Source organism: Ranitomeya imitator, chromosome 4 (assembly GCF_032444005.1).
Source record: "Ranitomeya imitator isolate aRanImi1 chromosome 4, aRanImi1.pri, whole genome shotgun sequence".
Taxonomy (NCBI): Eukaryota; Metazoa; Chordata; class Amphibia; order Anura; family Dendrobatidae; genus Ranitomeya; species Ranitomeya imitator.
In genome coordinates, this window is record NC_091285.1 from 435172280 (window position 1) to 435190250 (window position 17971).

Sequence of the window (17971 nt, forward strand, 5' to 3'; positions counted from 1 at the left end):
CCTGCCTGAAAAAAACTGTGTCTGAACATACTCTAAAAGGTGTACACTGCACGTTTTCCAGCAGAAGAAAATGAATAATTTCTCCTAGACTTTTATTTCCACCATATCAGAAATGGAGAACTTTAGGCTTGAGTTATTTCCAGCCTTCCTCTGCTTCCAACAGCTGAGTTAACAAAAATCTGAATTTGTGAGTGGATAGTGAGACACAGAATCAGATCTAGAATTGCAAATCTGTTATTACAAAAACTTAAAACGTCCTAGTGTGTGCACCGAGACTTCCGGCCACAAAGCTGAATCTCGCAATGTGCACAGCATTCCTAAAGTAGAAGTGTTCCTTTATAAAAAAAGGTCAGTGTGCAGACCATATAATACACCAGAGGATCTATGAATAGCAGTCTGGCTCTAATTAAAACAATATGGTTCGTGTTCCTCAGACAGACCAGTAATCACTCTTCAAGTCCAGTGTTTGGCTTAGCTTAGTATGGGATGGCTCTGCATTTTTATAAAAACTGCAGAAAGACTTCTCCAAAATGTCTTACAGCTTGTGTTCAGTAGCTCCATACTTTCCAGTACAGTGGTAGAAATATAAAAGCATGCTAAGAATTATCCACTACCGAAAATTGTGGGGATATAAGAATAGAAGTCATAGTGTTATGTATATATATATTTCAGAAGTCTAACTGTCACACACTTTTATATTACAATACAATATATATGTATGTATGTGTAATATATATATATATATATATATATATATATATATATATATATATATATATATATATATATACACACACACACACACATATCTCAAAAAAATAAAAGGAACACTTAACCCCTTCAAGCAGCCCTTTTTCGTTTTTCGCTCCCCTCCTTCCCAAAGCCATAACTTTTTTATTTTTCCGTCAATATGGTCATGTGAGTGCTTGTTTTTTGCGGGGCGAGTTGTACTTTTGAACAACACCATTGGTTTTACCATGTCTTGTACTAGAAAACAGGAAAAAAATTCCAAGTGTGGTGAAATTGCAAAAAAAGTGCAATCTTACACTTGTTTTTTGTTTGGCTTTTTTGTTAGGTTCACTAAATGCTAAAACTGACCTGCCGTTATTATTCTCCAGGTCTTTTTGAGTTCATAGAGATCAAACATGTCTAGATTATTTTTTATCTAAGTTGTGAAAAAAAAAAAAAAAAAAAAAAATTGCACAATATTCTGATACCCACAACGTTTCCATTTTTCGGGATCTCGGGTCAGGTGAGGGCTTATTTTTTGTGCGCCGAGCTGACGTTTTTAACTGTACCACTTTTGTGCAGATACGTTCTTTTGATCGCCCGTTATTGCATTTTAATGCAATGTCGCGACGACCAAAAAACGTAATTCTGGCGTTTTGATTTTTTTTCTCACTACGCCGTTTAGCGATCAGGTTAATAATTTTTTTTATTGATAGATCGGCCGATTCTGAACGCGGCGATACCAAACATCTGTATATTTGATTTCTTTTTTGAATGGGGCGAAAGGGGGGTGATTTAAACTTTTATATTTTTTTAATGTTTTTTTTACTTTTGCCATGCTTTAATAGCCTCCATAGGAGGCTAGAAGCTGGCATAGCCTGATCGACTCTGCTACATAGAAGCGCTGCTAAGATAGCTCCTATGTAGCTGAATTCATGCATTGCTATGATCGCTGACCACAGGGTGGCGCTCATAGCAATCCGGCATCAACAACCACAGAGGTCTCAAGGAGACCTCTGGTTGTTATGCCGAGGCATCGCTGACTCCCGATCATGTGACTGGGGTCGGCGATGCGAGCATTTCCGGCCCGATGGCCGTAAGCGGTAGTTAAGTGCCGCTGTCAGCGTTTCACAGCGACATTTAACAAGTTAATAACGGCGGGTGGATCACGATTCCGCTATTGCGCACACATGTCAGCTGTTCAAAACAACTGACATGTCGCGACTTTGATGTGGGTTCACCGCCAGAGCCCACCTCAAAGGGGGAGACACGACATGCACAATACTAGTATGGCGCATTCCGTGAAGGGGTTAAAGAACATAATATAACCTCAAGTAAATCAAACTTCTGTGTAATCAAACTGTCCACTTAGGAAGCAACACTGTTTGACAATCAATTTCACATGCTGTTGTGCAAATGGAATAAACAACAGATGGAAATTATTGGCAATTATCAAGGCACACTCAATAAAGGTGGGGGCTGCAGGTGGGGACCACAGACCACATCTCAGTACCAATGCTTTCTGGCTGATGTTTTGGTCACTTTTGAATGTTGGTTGTGCTTTCACACTCGTGTTAGCATGAGACAGACTCTACAACCCACACAAGTGGCTCAGGTAGTGCAGCTCATCCAGGATGGCACATCAATGTGAGCTGTGGCAAGAAGGTTTGCTGTGTCTGTCAGCATAGTGTCCAGAGGCTGGAAGCACTACCAGAAGACAGGCCAGTACACCAGGAGACATGGAGGGGGCCGTAGGAGGGCAACAACCCAGCAGCAGGACCGCTACCTCAGCCTTTGTGCAAGGAGGATGAGGAGGAGCACTGCCAGAGCCCCGCAAAATTACCTCCCACGGGCCACAAATGTGCATGTGTCTGCACAAACGGTTAGAAACCGACTCTTTGAGGATGGTCTGAGTGCCCGACGTCCACAGATGGAGGTTGTGCTGACAGCCCAACACCGTGCAGCACGATTGGCATTTGCCACAGAACACCAGGATTGGCAAATTCGCCACTGGATCCCTGTGCTCTTCACAGATAAAAGCAGGTTCACACTGAGCACATGTGACAGACGTGACAGAGTCTGGAGATGCCGTGGAGAGAGATCTGCTGCCTACAACATCCTTCAGCATGACGAGTTTGGCAGTGGGTCAGTAATGGTGTGGGGTGGCATTTCTTTGGAGGGCCGCACAGCCCTCCATGTGCTCGCCAGAGGTAGCCTGACTGCCATTAGGTACCGAGATGAGATCCTCACACCCCTTGTGAGACCATATGCTGGTGCAGTTGGCTCTGGGTTCCTCCTATTGTAGGACAATGCCAGACCTCACGTGGCTGGAGTGTGTCAGCAGTTCCTGCAAAATGAAGGCATTGAAGCTATGGACTGGCCTTCCCGTTCCCCAGACCTGAATCCGATTGAACACATCTGGGACATCATGTCTCGCACCATCCACCAACGTCATGTTGCACCACAGACTTTCCAGGAGTTGGAGGATGCTTTAGTCCAGGACTGAGAGGAGATCCCTCAGGAGACCATCTGCCGCCACATCAGGAGCATGCCCAGGCGTTGTAAGGAAGTCATACAGGCACGTGGAGGCAACACACACAACTGAACATCATTTCCTTATCTTGAGGCATTTACCCTGAAGTTGGATCAGCCTGTAATTTGGTTATCCACTTTGATTTTGAGTATCATTCCAATTCCAGACCTCCATGGGATATTCATTTTGATTTACATTGATCATTTTTATGCTTTATTGTTCTCAACACATTCCACTATTTAATGAATAAAGATTTGCAACTGAAATATTTCATTCAGTGATATCTAGAATGTGGGATTTTAGTGTTCCCTTTATTTTTTTGAGTAGTGTATATGTATCTTATTATATAATTACCTTGTAATGTCTTCACATCCTGTTCCATCCAGATGCGTCCGGATCCCAGAATTCCAAGCGGCGGAAGTTCACCGACGGCCATATTGGGACACCCATGTGATGGGTGTCTCAATATGGAAACTGCTGGTTGTACCGGCCCTTGTGCGGTACCACCAACGGAACACCGTCGCACCACACACACACTGTATACGCCGCACGAACCACACACACTGTATACGCCGTACACAGCCTCTTGCGCGGTACCACCAGCAGAATACCGTCGCGAACACGCTGCCGCCGGGATCAACCTAATGATTCACTGACAGCCGCCATCTGGAGGAGCGCATGCGCAGTTTATGTGACAGCCGCTATCTGCCTGCACAAAAATGGCGGCGGTCTGATTTACTGTGCCTGCACGAATTCCGAGCAGGCGCAGTGAATCATTCGGCTGGTCACGGCGGCAGATGCGCGTCATGTCTACAGGCAGAGGAAGCCAGTCACATTAAAGGGGTTTTCCCACGAACAAAAGTTCATTTTAAAAATTGTCTATGTCTGACCGTGTACGGAACATACCATATCTCCTGGGCAGGGGAGGAAGCAAAAGACAATACTGACATTACAGCAGAGGATCACAGAGGATTCATTTTGGGAGATAAAATATTTCACTGACTGTTTTTAAACAATATTTTACCTCACAAAATGTATCCTCTGTGATCTCTTGCTGTAATGACCGTATTATCTTTTGCTTCCTCCCCTGCCCAGGAGCTGTGGTATGTTCTGTACACGTTCAGACACAGACAATTTTTAAAATTAACTTTTGTTAGTAGGAAAACCCCTTTGAAAAGCAAACATCTATGACAACATGGCTCCTCCTAAAAAGTATGACAATGAAAGGAAAGCAGTAAAGGCACAACGTTGAAGACAACAACAGGCAAATGAGACTCTTGAAAAGCAACAGCATCACTGGGACAAAACAATGCAGAGAGAGTGGATAGGTGGGTGATCACATGGGGGGGGGGGGGGGGAGATATTCTCAACGCTGCATACACACACATATACACACAGTACAGACCAAAAGTTTGGATGCACATTCTCATTTAAAGATTTTTCTGTATTTTCATGACTATGAAAATTGTACATTCACACTGAAGGCATCAAAACTATGAATTAACACATGTGGAATTATATACTTAACAAAAAAGTGTGAAACAACTGAAAATGTCTTATATTCTAGGTTCTTCAAAGTAGCCACCTTTTGCTATGATGACTGATTTACACACTCTTGGCATTCTCTTGATGAGCTTCAAGTGGTAGTCACCGGGAATGGTTTTCACTTCACAGGTGTGCCCTGTCAGGTTTAATAAGTACTTTCAGCTGCGACACTTCTAATGTGGTGTACCTAATTATTTGTACTAAATGTCCAACTAGGGGTCTGTATGTGGGGGAGACAGGGCAAAAGCTTAGAACAAGAATGAATTCTCACTGCCACACAATAAGAGAAAAAAGAATGGATCTACCTGTGGCAATACATTTTTGTCTCCCAAATCATAACATTATGGACATGAAATTACTTGTGTTAAAAAGTAGCTTCAAATCTAAGAGAGACAGAAGAGTATGGGAATATAAACTGATGACGACCTTTGACAGTCTTAGTGGAGGAATGAATGTGTTGCATGGATTTATGTCTTTTTACATCAACTAAGGAACTTGCCCCTCAGACTATGAGGGGTCATCACTATAGAACCAGACCGCAATAAAACAATCCTTATCTAAGAACTGGTCCAATATTTTTTCTGTGCTATGTTGTGCATAAATATGTGATTCTTCAGAATTTGTTTTAGTCTATGCCTGATGAAGAGACCTGTGTAGTCTCGAAAGCTTGCAATTTGTTACCATCTTTTCAGCTAGCCATTAAAAGGTATCAACCACTGAGGACTCTTAATTCTAAACATTTTTCTATCTTCTGGCTAACACGGTACCAAGATATATATCTTTCCTGTATCAAAATGGAGGATACCAGAATGTACCGCATTTTTATGGAACTAAAACCACTTCTGAAGAAACGTGCACAAATGGATAGCGACATTTTTTTCCTATCTAAATGCAAAAAGCAGAATCTAATTCCCAAAGGACTCTGGATTACAAACCCAATTCTTCATACCTACAATACCCATTATGCACAAAACCTGTGTCACAGGACTTCTGAGAGATTAAGGAATCATCTTTTGCATGTCTGCTACAGCATAAAGAGTAAAGTCCAAGGGCAATTTGAAACTCTGAGGAAGACACTTACTGAAGTCAGAGAGCAAAAATTACAACAATATTACAACAAACTACGGGCCCTTCTGATTCATAACAAGGAAAAGAAACTGCACAGATAGCGCCTCAATTCAGGACTCTATGCAAACAGATACAAAACAAAGCCAAAACCTGACAACCACTCCATTTCAGACACAAAAGCATCTAAGTGTGTCATTAATCTCTCAGATTATAAACCCAACAAAGTGGAGCTGACCCTGCTTTCCAGAGGACTCTCATTTTGTCCTACTAAGGCCCTGGATAAAACTGAACTCTGCAGTGATATGGAATATTTTTTCAGGAGACTGCGCCTGAGGGAATATTTCAATGATACAGGAGATTCAGAACCCATCTGGACTGAAGGAAAAGGGATCCTAACAACAAAGAAGAGGTCAGACTGGACACCTCCACCTGGACGCAACCCTCATTTGGATAAGTATATAGACTCCTTCAGATATTTGATAAAATCCACCATCATAGATACTAACAGGAGACAAGCATCCAACATCAGTGCCCAGGAGAGAAAGGCCATACAGTCTCTGAAAACCAACAAAGAAATCATCAAACCTGCTGACAAGGGAGGTGCAATAGTCATGATGAACACATCAGACTATATGAAGGAAGCAAACAGACAACTTATGGACACACACTACTACAAAAAATTGGAGTCGGATCCTACACAGGACTATTACAAGGAACTAAACAAGTTGGTATCTTGTCTGCCCGACGAATCCATAGGAGCCAATGACCTGATACCAGAAAGTCCAAGAACGGGGACAGTCTACATGCTTCCCAAAATCCACAAATCTGGAAATCCAGGAAGACCAATTATTTCATGTGTCGGCACCCTTACTGAGCAGGCATCTGGATGGTTAGAGGGTATTCTTAAACCCCTGATAAAGGATACACCCAGCTTCATTCAGGACACAACTGACCTATTGAATAAACTATCAGCAATAGGTCTTCTACCAGAAGGAACCATCCTGGCCACCATGGATGTGGAATCTTTGTACTCCAATATCCCACACCAGGATGGATTACATGCCTGCAAATTTTTCCTGGAAAACACAGGGACTGATGCATATTCTGTGGTGAAACTTATAAAATTCATCCTCACCCACAATTACTTTGAATTTGACAAGAAGATCTATCTACAGAAGACTGGCACAGCAATGGGAAGTAAAATGGCCCAACAGTATGCAAATCTTTTCATGGCCAAGCTTGAAAGCGACTTTTTGTCCTCATGTCCCTTCAGGCCTCTGGCATACTACCGCTACATTGATGACATTTTAATCATCTGGACGGAGTCTGAGCCACAGCTAAAGACGTTCCATGAAGACTTTATTCAATTTCATCCTACCATCAACTTGACACTCCACTACTCCTGTACTGAAATTAACTTTTTGGATACCATCATTAAGCTGCAGAACAATAAAATAGAGACATCACTGCATCAAAAGCCAATCGACTGTCCAACATACCTTAAATGGGACAGTTTCCATCCAAAACACATAAAAAACTCCATTGTCTACAACCAAGCCATCAGATACAATCGTATATGTTCCAACCCAATGGATAGGGATGAACACCTTGGTCGCCTCAGAAAGACCTTTTTGAATCAGGGCTACCATCCAAGAATAATTGAAAACCAGATTACAAGAGCCACCAGAATATCAAGGAATCACCTGCTACATTACAAAGCTAAAGAAGAAAATAACCGGGTACCTCTAGTATTTACCTACAATCCAAATCTGGAGGTGCTGAGGGGAGCTGCATGGAAATTACAACCTTTACTACAAAAAGATACCCGCTTACAATCCATTTTTCCAGACCCCCCACTACTGTGTTTTAGGCAGCCCCCAAATCTAAGAAGCATCATTGTCAAGAGCTCCCTGTTCTCTCCAACAGCTGCAGGTACCTTTCCTTGCAATCAGAAAAAATGTAAAACCAGTCCATTTATAATGACCACGGACAAGATAAAGATCCCAATTCACATCAGGACTACAAGATACCAGGTACTTTCAGCTGCGACACTTCTAACGTGGTGACCAGGTACTTTCAGCTGCGACAGTAATTATTTGTACTAAATGTCCAACTGGGGGTCTGTATGTCGGGGAGACAGGGCAAAAGATTAGAACAAGAATGAATTCTCACCGCCACACAATAAGAGAAAAAAGAATAGATCTACCTGTGGCAATACATTCTTGTTTCCCAAATCATAACATTATGGACATGAAATTACTTGTGTTAAAAGGTAGCTTCAAATTTAAGAGAGACAGAAGCGTATGGGAATATAAACTGATGACGACCTTTGACAGTCTTAGTGGAGGAATGAATGTGTCGCATGGATTTATGTCTTTTTACATCAACTAAGGAACTTGCCCCTCAGAATATGAGGGGTCATCACAACAGAACCAGACCCCAATCAGAGGACAATAAAACATTCCTTATCTAAGAACTGGTCCAATATTTATGGACATAACTGTTTATCACTCATGGTGATTCTGCTTCATGTCACCTGTCTTATCCATGTTTTGTTTTTCTGTGCCATGTTGTGCATAAATATGTGATTCTTCAGAATTTCTTTTAGTCATTGCCTGATGAAGAGACCTATGTAGTCTCGAAAGCTTGCAATTTGTTACCATCTTTTCAGTTAGCCATTAAAAGGTATCAACCACTGAGGATGCTCAATTCTAAATATTTTTCTATCTACTGGCTAACACGGTACCAAGATATATATCTTTCCTGTATCTACTTCCCCTTTTCAGTTTCACATACCTTGCTCTATTGTATATAATCGGTTCATGTTCCTCTGGGAGCGTGTTTATCATGGCCAGATCTCTGAACATCTGCTGCATATAGTCCAGAAACTTGCGTCCAGAGGCATGCTCTAATACAGCGCTTAATAATGTCCATGCATGGGTAGAATATAGGAACTGTGACCCTGGAGGGAAAAAATGAAAAGGCTTTACATTTTAAAGCAGTATTAAAACAACAGTTATCTACAGACTCCAAGACATTTTAACATTTAAAAATCCCAATGTAAAACAACTAACAATCACTTTATAATGGATTAAGGGTTCATATGAGTGTATAATACGGCCAAGTGCTATGAGATGGTTTATTGGACAGCCCTTGGATCAGTGTTAAGGTACTGTCACACTAGACGATATCGCTAGCGATCCGTGACTTTGCAGCGTTCTCGCTAGCGATATCGTCCAGTGTGACAGGCAGCAGCGATCAGGCCCCTGCTGGGAGATCGCTGGTCGGGGAAGAAAGTCCAGAACTTTATTTCGTCGCTGGACTCCCCGTAGACATCGCTGAATCGGCGTGTGTGACACCGATTCAGCGATGTCTTTGCTGGTAACCAGGGTAAACATCGGGTAACTAAGCGCAGGGCCGCGCTTAGTAACCCGATGTTTACCCTGGTTACCATCCTAAAAGTAAAAAAACAAACACTACATACTTACCTAACGCTGTCTGTCCTCCAGCGTTGTGCTCTGCACTCCTCCTGCTCTGGCTGTGAGCGTCGGTCAGCCGGAAAGCAGAGCGGTGACGTCACCGCTCTGCTTTCTGGCTGCCCGGCGCTCACAGCCAGACCAGAGAAGCAGAGCGCCGAGGACAGACAGCAGAAGGTAAGTATGTAGCGTTTGTTTTTTTACTTTTTAGGATGGTAACCAGGGTACACATCGGGTTACTAAGCGCGGCCCTGCACTTAGTTACCCGATGTTTACCCTGGTTACCGGGGACCTCGGGATCGTTGGTCGCTGGAGAGCTGTCTGTGTGAAAGCTCTCCAGCGACCAAACAGCGACGCTGCAGCGATCCGGATCGTTGTCGGTATCGCTGCAGCGTCGCTATGTGTGACGGTACCTTTATACTTATGGGGCGGTGTAGATCTGCAGTTTTTTTTTCTATATACTGGTCTATTGGAAAAAAACAAAAAATTCATAAATAAAAATTTCAGCATGCACCGAGCGTCTCCATAATTCGGATCATGCGCACCTACACAAGTCTATGGGTGCTTGTAAAACATCAGACTGAACTCAAATGTCATCCAAGTGCAGTCCGGTATATACAGACTCAGACAATGTAGAATATCAAGAAAGACGTAATTACTTAAAGTTAATGGGATTTTTCAGAAACCATGACAGCTCCACGGACAGATGGGATACAGTCTTCATGGACAGAAAACCTACTGAATAATAGGACGGTAGCTCTCCCTCCCTTCAGTTGGATTACAGAGAACGAGAGGCCCTCCAATGGTTATTACTATTCAAACATCAACACCATAATGCCTTAACCCCTTACCGACCCCCAATACGCATTAAAACAGCAGCCGTTAAGGGGCCTTATTCCCTCATTGCAGTTTAGAAACAGAGATCAGTAATAAGGTTATAGCATCCCCCAGCGTCAGAAAATCTCCAGCATTTCAGCTACCTATAGACTCTGGAGAACACGGCTGGTTTTCCCAATCACAAGATAAAGTGTGCCAGCTATTAAAAACATTTCTCTCTCCTGACATGATATACATGTCAGATGAGGGAGAAATTAGGTCCTCAAGGCCTCCTGCTACCTCCGCCATATCCCAGTCCCCGCAGTTTTGTCCCCCTGGCCCTCCACTTTCTCTTCTTGACAAAAAATGGCAGGCGCATGAGCAAGGCAGCCACTGCCTGCAACAGTATGGATTTTTACCTATTGGTTCGTTTTGATCACTGTGATAGACCCTGTCACAGTGATCAAAAGCTAATAATTAGTATGTCATCCTCCCTGTGTCATCCCCTTATTCAAAATAATATATATAAAATAAAATAAAAAGTTGTTATTTCTTTCATCTTTTGCAATTAGGGTTAGAGTTTGGGTTAGGCTACAGTTAGGATTGTGCTAGGGTTTCAAAAGTTAGAAGAAAAAAATAATGACAATATGACAACTAGTGTTGAGTGCAAGTGTTCACTGTTCGAGTCTGCAACTTGAATAACGAGCACTTGTGCTCACAACACTAATAACGACAATATGATGACCTAATGTTATCAAATTCTGTGTAGCAGGGGTGTCAAACTGCATTCCTCAAGGGCCGCAAACCATGCGTGTTTGCAGGGCCGTATTTAGAGTTTCTGCTGCCCTAGGCACTTTTCGTGCTGCCTCCCCCATTGGTGAGTATGACACTATCGGCAGTGACTTAGGTACTTTAACATCAGCGATTTTTGACATTTGCGGCAGTTTTTCCGCATCCATAACGGATCAATTACAGCAACAGTGCGTTCGGCCTCATTCATTTCCTATGGGACTTGCGGACATGTGCGGCACTTGCAGTTTTGCCGCGATCCGGCAAATGCAGTACTTGCAGCAACAGGAAAAAAAATGCTGCTAGCAGTGTTTTTTGTCTCGCCTCAAGTGCAAAACCTCAAGTGCCGCACATGTCCACAAGTCCCATAGGGAATGAATGAGGCCGAACGCAGAGTTGCCGGCCTGTAACTGATACGTTATGTGGCAGATGCGGAAAAACTGCAGTATCTGCCGCGAACGGAGAAAATCGCTGATGTGAAAGTAGCCTTAGCAAACCTTTCCAGTTGTCATGTGAGAATCTGGTGAATCTCATACACATTACATGGTCAGTTGATTCTGCCATGGTTGCAAGGTTTGACAGATTTCTAAAGGGAACCCCCTCTTCAGCCTCACCCTGTTGGATGCAGGACGCAGACTTCCCTCAGCAGCCTCTCCTCACTCCCGTACGCAGCCTCCACCTGCCGAATGCAGCCTCCCCCTGCCAGATGCAGCCATCTCAGCAGCCTCTCATCTCAGCAGCCTCTCATCTCACCAGCAGCCTCTCTCCTCTCCTCACCAGCCTCCCATCTCCTCACCAGCCTCCCCTCACCAGCCTCTCATCTCCTCTCCTCAGCAGCCTCCCCTCACCAGCCTCTCCTCTCATCTCCTCAGCAGCCTCCCCTCACCAGCCTTTCCTCTCATCTCCTCTCATCAGCAGCCTCCCCTCACCAGCCTCTCCTCTCATCTCCTCAGCAGCCTCCCCTCACCAGCCTCTCATCTCCTCTCCTCAGCAGCCTTCCCTCACCAGCCTCTCATCTCCTCTCCTCAGCAGCCTCCCCTCACCAGCCTCTCCTCTCCTCAGCAGCCTCCCCTCACCAGCCTCTCCTCTCATCTCCTGTCCTCAGCAGCCTCCCCTCAGCAGCCTCTCCTCTCATCTCCTCTCCTCAGCAGCCTCTCCTCTCATCTCCTCTCCTCAGCAGCCTCCCCTCACCAGCCTCTCCTCACCAGCCTTTCATCTCCTCAGCAGCCTCTCATATCCTCCCCTTAGCAGCCTCCCCTCACCAGCCTCTCCTCTCCCCTTAGCAGCTTCCCCTCACCAGCCTCTCCTCTCCTCAGCTGCAAGTAAAGAAGCTGCGGAGACACCATCACGTGTTTCTCGACGCAAGCAGTGAATAGCCAGGCCTTTCCCCGGGAAGGAACAACCACGGGAAGGGCAGCATCCTATGAAGGAAAGCCACCTATGCCAAGCGTGGTATCCATCCACAGACAGCTGTTTCGGGGTTTTTGCCCCTCATCAGTGTGGAGTAGGAATCTGGCTATTAGGAGCAGTGCCTAGTAAAAAGGCTATGAAGAAAATGGGAAATATGCAGATGCAAGTAAAGAAGCTGCGGAGACACCATCACGTCTCCCCGAGGCCAATCATCTGTGCCTTTATAGCCTTTTTACTAGGCACTGCTCCTAATAGCCAGATTCCTACTCCACACTGATGAGGGGCAAAAACCCCGAAACAGCTGTCTGTGGATGGATACCATGCTTGGCATAGGTGGCTTTCCTTCATAGGATGCTGCCCTTCCCGTGGTTGTTCCTTCCCGGGGAAAGGCCTGGCTATTCACTGCTTGCGTCGAGAAACACGTGATGGTGTCTCCGCAGCTTCTTTACTTGCATCTGCATATTTCCCATAAGGGATGGGGGCAGTGTTCTGGAATCACTGCGTTGAGAAACACGTGATGGTGTCTCCGCGGTGTTGGATGTTTTGGTCTCCCCGAGGCCAATCATCTGTGCCTTTATAGCCTTTTTACTAGGCACTGCTCCTAATAGCCAGATTCCTACTCCACACTGATGAGGGGCAAAAAACCCGAAACAGCTGTCTGTGGATGGATACCATGCTTGGCATAGGTGGCTTTCCTTCATAGGATGCTGCCCTTCCCGTGGTTGTTCCTTCCCAGGGAAAGGCCTGGCTATTCACTGCTTGCGTCGAGAAACACGTGATGGTGTCTCCGCAGCTTCTTTACTTGCATCTGCATATTTCCCATAAGGGATGGGGGCAGTGTTCTGGAATCACTGCGTTGAGAAACACGTGATGGTGTCTCCGCGGTGTTGGATGTTTTGGTCTCCCCGAGGCCAATCATCTGTGCCTTTATCTCCTCTCCTCAGCAGCCTCTCCTCTCATCTCCTCTCCTCAGCAGCCTCTCATCTCCTCTCCTCAGCAGCCTCCCCTCACCAGCCTCTCATCTCCTCTCCTCAGCAGCCTCTCATATCCTCCCCTTAGCAGCCTCCCCTCACCAGCCTCTCCTCTCCCCTTAGCAGCCTCCCCTCACCAGCCTCTCCTCTCCCCTTAGCAGCCTCCCCTCACCAGCCTCTCCTCTCCCCTTAGCAGCCTCTCCTCACCAGCCTCTCCTCTCCCCTTAGCAGCCTCCCCTCACCAGCCTCTCCTCTCCCCTTAGCAGCCTCCCCTCTCATATCCTCTCCAGCCTCTGATATTCTCCCCTTAGCAACCTCCCCTCTCCTCACATCAGCAGACTCCCGTCTACTCTCTCACCTCACTCCTCTCTGCAGCTTCCTCTCACACTGCCCGCCTCCTCTCCCTGCTCACCACCGACTTCAGTATCTTCTGCCACAAACATGACATGCAGCTCAGCTCTGCAGTCTGCTCCAACATTAAGAAGAGCGAGCAGCATGTCACATGACCGGCATCAGGACCATGATGCACTTGGGCCTGCCTGCTGCTTAAAGGTACAGCACCCATTTCTGGACGCCAGATGCACACTAACAAGTAATGCCTTGATAGCGGGCGGCCATGCGTCCGAGACCCCCTCCCCCCGCAGCAGCCGGGGCTGATGTGGGTGGGTGGGCAGGCTGACCCCCGAACCTAAAAAAAAAAAAAATTTAACCCCTTTCTGACATCAGACATACTATCCCGTCGAGGTGGGGTGGGCCCCTATGACCACCGACGGGATAGTACGTCATACGCGATCGGCCGCGCTCACGAGGGGAGCGCGGCCGATCACAGCCGAGTGTCAGCTGCCTATCGCAGCTGACATCCGGCACTATGTGCCAGGAGCGGTCACGGACCGCTCCCGGCACATTAACCCCCGGCACACCGCGATCAAACATGATCGCGATGTGCCAGCGGTACAGGGAAGCATCGCGCAGGGAGGGGGCTCCCTGCGGGCTTCCCTGAGCCCCCTGCAGCAACGCGATGTGATCGCGTTGCTGCGAGGGTCTCCGTACCTCCCTCCCTGCGCCAGGCCCGGATCCAAGATGGCCGCGGCATCCGGGTCCTGCAGGGAGGGAGGTGGCTTCACAGAGCCTGCTCTGAGCAGGCACTGTGAAGCCTGCCGTGCTGTAAGTCAGATCGGTGATCTGACAGAGTGCTGTGCAAACTGTCAGATCACCGATCTGTGATGTCCCCCCATGGGACAAAGTAAAAAAGTAAAAAAAATTTTTCCAAATGTGTAAAAAACATTCCTAAATAATGAAAAAATATATATTATTCCCATAAATACAGTTCTTTATCTAGATAAAAAAAAAAAAAACAATAAAAGTACACATATTTAGTATCGCCGCCTCCGTAACGGCCCGACCTATAAAACTGGCCCACTAGTTAACCCCTTCAATAAACACCGTAAGAAAAGAAAAAAAATCCGAGGCAAAAAAACGCTTTATTATCATACCGCCGAACAAAAAGTGGAATAACACGCGATCAAAAAGACAGATATAAATAACCATGGTACCGCTGAAAGCGTCATCTTGTCTGGCAAAAAACGAGCCGCCATACAGCATCATCAGCAAAAAAATTAAAAAGTTATAGTCCTGAGAATAAAGCGATGCAAAAATAATTATTTTTTCTATAAAATAGTTTTTATCGTATAAAAGCGCCAAAACATAAAAAAATGATATAAATGAGGTATCGCTGTAATCGTACTGACCCGAAGAATAAAACTGCTTTATCAATTTTACCAAACGCGGAACGGTATAAACGCCTCCCCCAAAAGAAATTCATGAATAGCTGGTTTTTGGTCATTCTGCCTCACAAAAATCGGAATAAAAAGCGATCAAAAAATGTCACGTGCCCGAAAATGTTACCAATAAAAACGTCAACTCGTCCCGCAAAAAAGAAGACCTCACATGACTCTGTGGACCAAAATGTGGAAAAATAATAGCTCTCAAAATGTGGTAACGCAAAAAATATTTTTTGCAATAAAAAGCGTCTTTCAGTGTGTGACGGCTGCCAATCATACAAATCTGCTAAAAAACCCGCTATAAAAGTAAATCAAACCCCCCTTCATCACCCCCTTAGTTAGGGAAAAATTAAAAAAATTTATTTATTTCCATTTTCCCATTAGGGCTAGGGTTAGGGTTAGGGCTAGGGTTAGGGCTAGGGCTACAGTTAGGGTTGGGGCTAAAGTTAGGGTTAGGTTTGGGGCTAAAGTTACGGTTAGGGTTTAAATTACATTCACAGTTGGGAATAGGGTTGGGATTAGGGTTAGGGGTGTGGTTAGGGTTACTGTTGGGATTAGGGTTAGGGGTGTATTTGGATTAGGGTTTCAGTTATAATTGGGGGGGTTTCCACTGTTTAGGCACATCAGGGGCTCTCCAAAACGCGACATGGCGTCCGATCTCAATTCCAGCCAATTCTGAGTTGAAAAAGTAAAACAGTGCTTCTTCCCTTCCGAGCTCTCCCGTGCGCCCAAACAGGGGTTTACCCCAACATATGCAGTATCAGCATACTCAGGACAACAACTTTTGGGGTCCAATTTCTCCTCTTACCCCCGGGAAAATACAAAACTGGGGGCTAAAAAATAATTTTGGGGGGAAAGTTTTTATTTTCACGGCTCTGCATTACAAACTGTAGTGAAACACTTGAGGGTTCAAAGCTCTCACAACACATCTAGATAAGTTCCTTAGGGGGTCTAGTTTCCAAAATGGAAATTTTGGGGTCCAATTTCTGTTAACCTCGGGAAAATACAAAACTGGGGGCTAAAAAATAATTTTTGTGAGAAAAAATTTTTGTTTTATTTTTACGGCTCTGCATTATAAACTTCTGTGAAGCCCTTGGTGGGTCAAAGCGCTCACCACACATCTAGATAAGTTCCTTAGGGGGTCTACTTTCCAAAATGGTGTCATTTGTCGGGGGTTTCTACTGTTTAGGTACATTAGGGGCTCTGCAAACGCAATGTGACACCTGCAGACCATTCCATCTAAGTCTGCATTCCAAATAGCGCTCCTTCCCTTCCGAGCCCTCCCATGCGCCCAAACAGTAGTTCCCCCCACATATGGTGTATCATCGCACTCAGGACAAATTGGGCAACAAATTTTGGGGTTTAATTTCTCCTGTTACCCTCGGGAAAATGCAAAACTGGGGGCTAAAAAAATAATTTTTGTGGGAAAAAATTTTTGTTTTATTTTTACGGCTCTGCATTATAAACTTCTGTGAATCCCTTTTGTGGGTCAAAGCGCTCAAAACACATCTAGATACGTTCCTTAGGGGGTCTACTTTCCAAACTGGTGTCACTTGTGGGGGGTTTCAATGTTTAGGCACATCAGTGGCTCTCCAAACGCAACATGGCGTCCCATCTCAATTCCTGTCAATTTTGCATTGAAAAGTCAAACGGCGCTCCTTCCCTTCCGAGCTCTCCCACGCGCCCAAACAGTGGTTTACCCCCACATATGGGGTATCAGCGTACTCAGGACAAACTGTACAACAACTTTTGGGATCCAATTTCTACTCTTACCCTTGGGAAAATAAAAAATTGGGGGCGAAAAGATAATTTTTGTGAAAAAATATGATTTTTTATTTTTACGGTTCTGCATTATAAACTTCTGTGAAGCACTTGGTGGGTCAAAGTGCTCACCACACCTCTAGATAAGTTCCTTAGGGGGTCTACTTTCCAAAATGATGTCACTTGTGGGGGGTTTCAATGTTTAAGCACATCAGGGGCTCTCCAAACGCAACATGGTGTCCCATCTCGATTCCAGTCAATTTTGCATTGAAAAGTCAAATGGCGCTCCTTCACTTCCGAGCTCGGTCATGTGCCCACACAGTGGTTTACCCCCACATATGGGGTATCGGTGTACTCAGGACAAATTCTACAACAACTCTTGGGGTCCATTTTCTCCTGTTACCCTTGGTAAAATAAAACAAATTGGAGCTGAAGTAAATTTTTTGTGAAAAAAAGTTAAATGCTAATTTTTATTTAAACATTCCAAAAACTCCTGTGAAGCACCAGAAGGGTTAATAAACTTCTTGAATATGGTTTTGAGCACCTTGAGGGGTGTAGTTTTTAGAATGGTGTCACACTTGGGTATTTTCTATCATATAGACCCCTCGAAATGACTTCAAATGAGATGTGGTCCCTAAAAAAAAAAAATGGTGTTGTAAAAACGAGAAATTGCTGGTCAAATTTAGCCCTTATAACTCCCTAACAAAAAAAAAATTTGGTTCCAAAATTGTGCTGATGTAAAGTAGACATGTGGGAAATGTTACTTATTAAGTATTTTGTGTGACATATCTCTGTGATTTAATTGCATAAAAATTCAAAGTTGGAAAATTGCGAAATTTTCATAATTTTCGCCAAATTTCCGTTTTTTTTACAAATAAACGCAGGTACGATCAAAGAATTTTTACAACTATCATGAAGTACAATATGTCACGAGAAAACAATGTCAGAATCACTGGGATCCGTTGAAGCGTTCCAGAGTTATAACCTCATAAAGGGACAGTGGTCAGAATTGTAAAAATTGGCCCGGTCATTAACGTGCAAACCACCCTTGGGGGTAAAGGGGTTAAACTTGTTCAGGTGCCGCCCCCTCAC

The 17971-nt window shown here is 44.7% G+C and overlaps 1 protein-coding gene across 1 annotated transcript in view; it reads right to left on the reverse strand.

Annotated features, from left to right (window-relative positions):
* LACTB (lactamase beta) overlaps positions 1–17971 on the reverse strand; it is a 101765-nt gene that overhangs the window by 52182 nt on the left and 31612 nt on the right. Inside the window, exon 5 of the mRNA XM_069765579.1 lies at positions 8672–8837. Within this exon, the coding sequence (XP_069621680.1) occupies positions 8672–8837 (166 nt within the window). The remainder of the gene's footprint in view (positions 1–8671; positions 8838–17971) is intronic.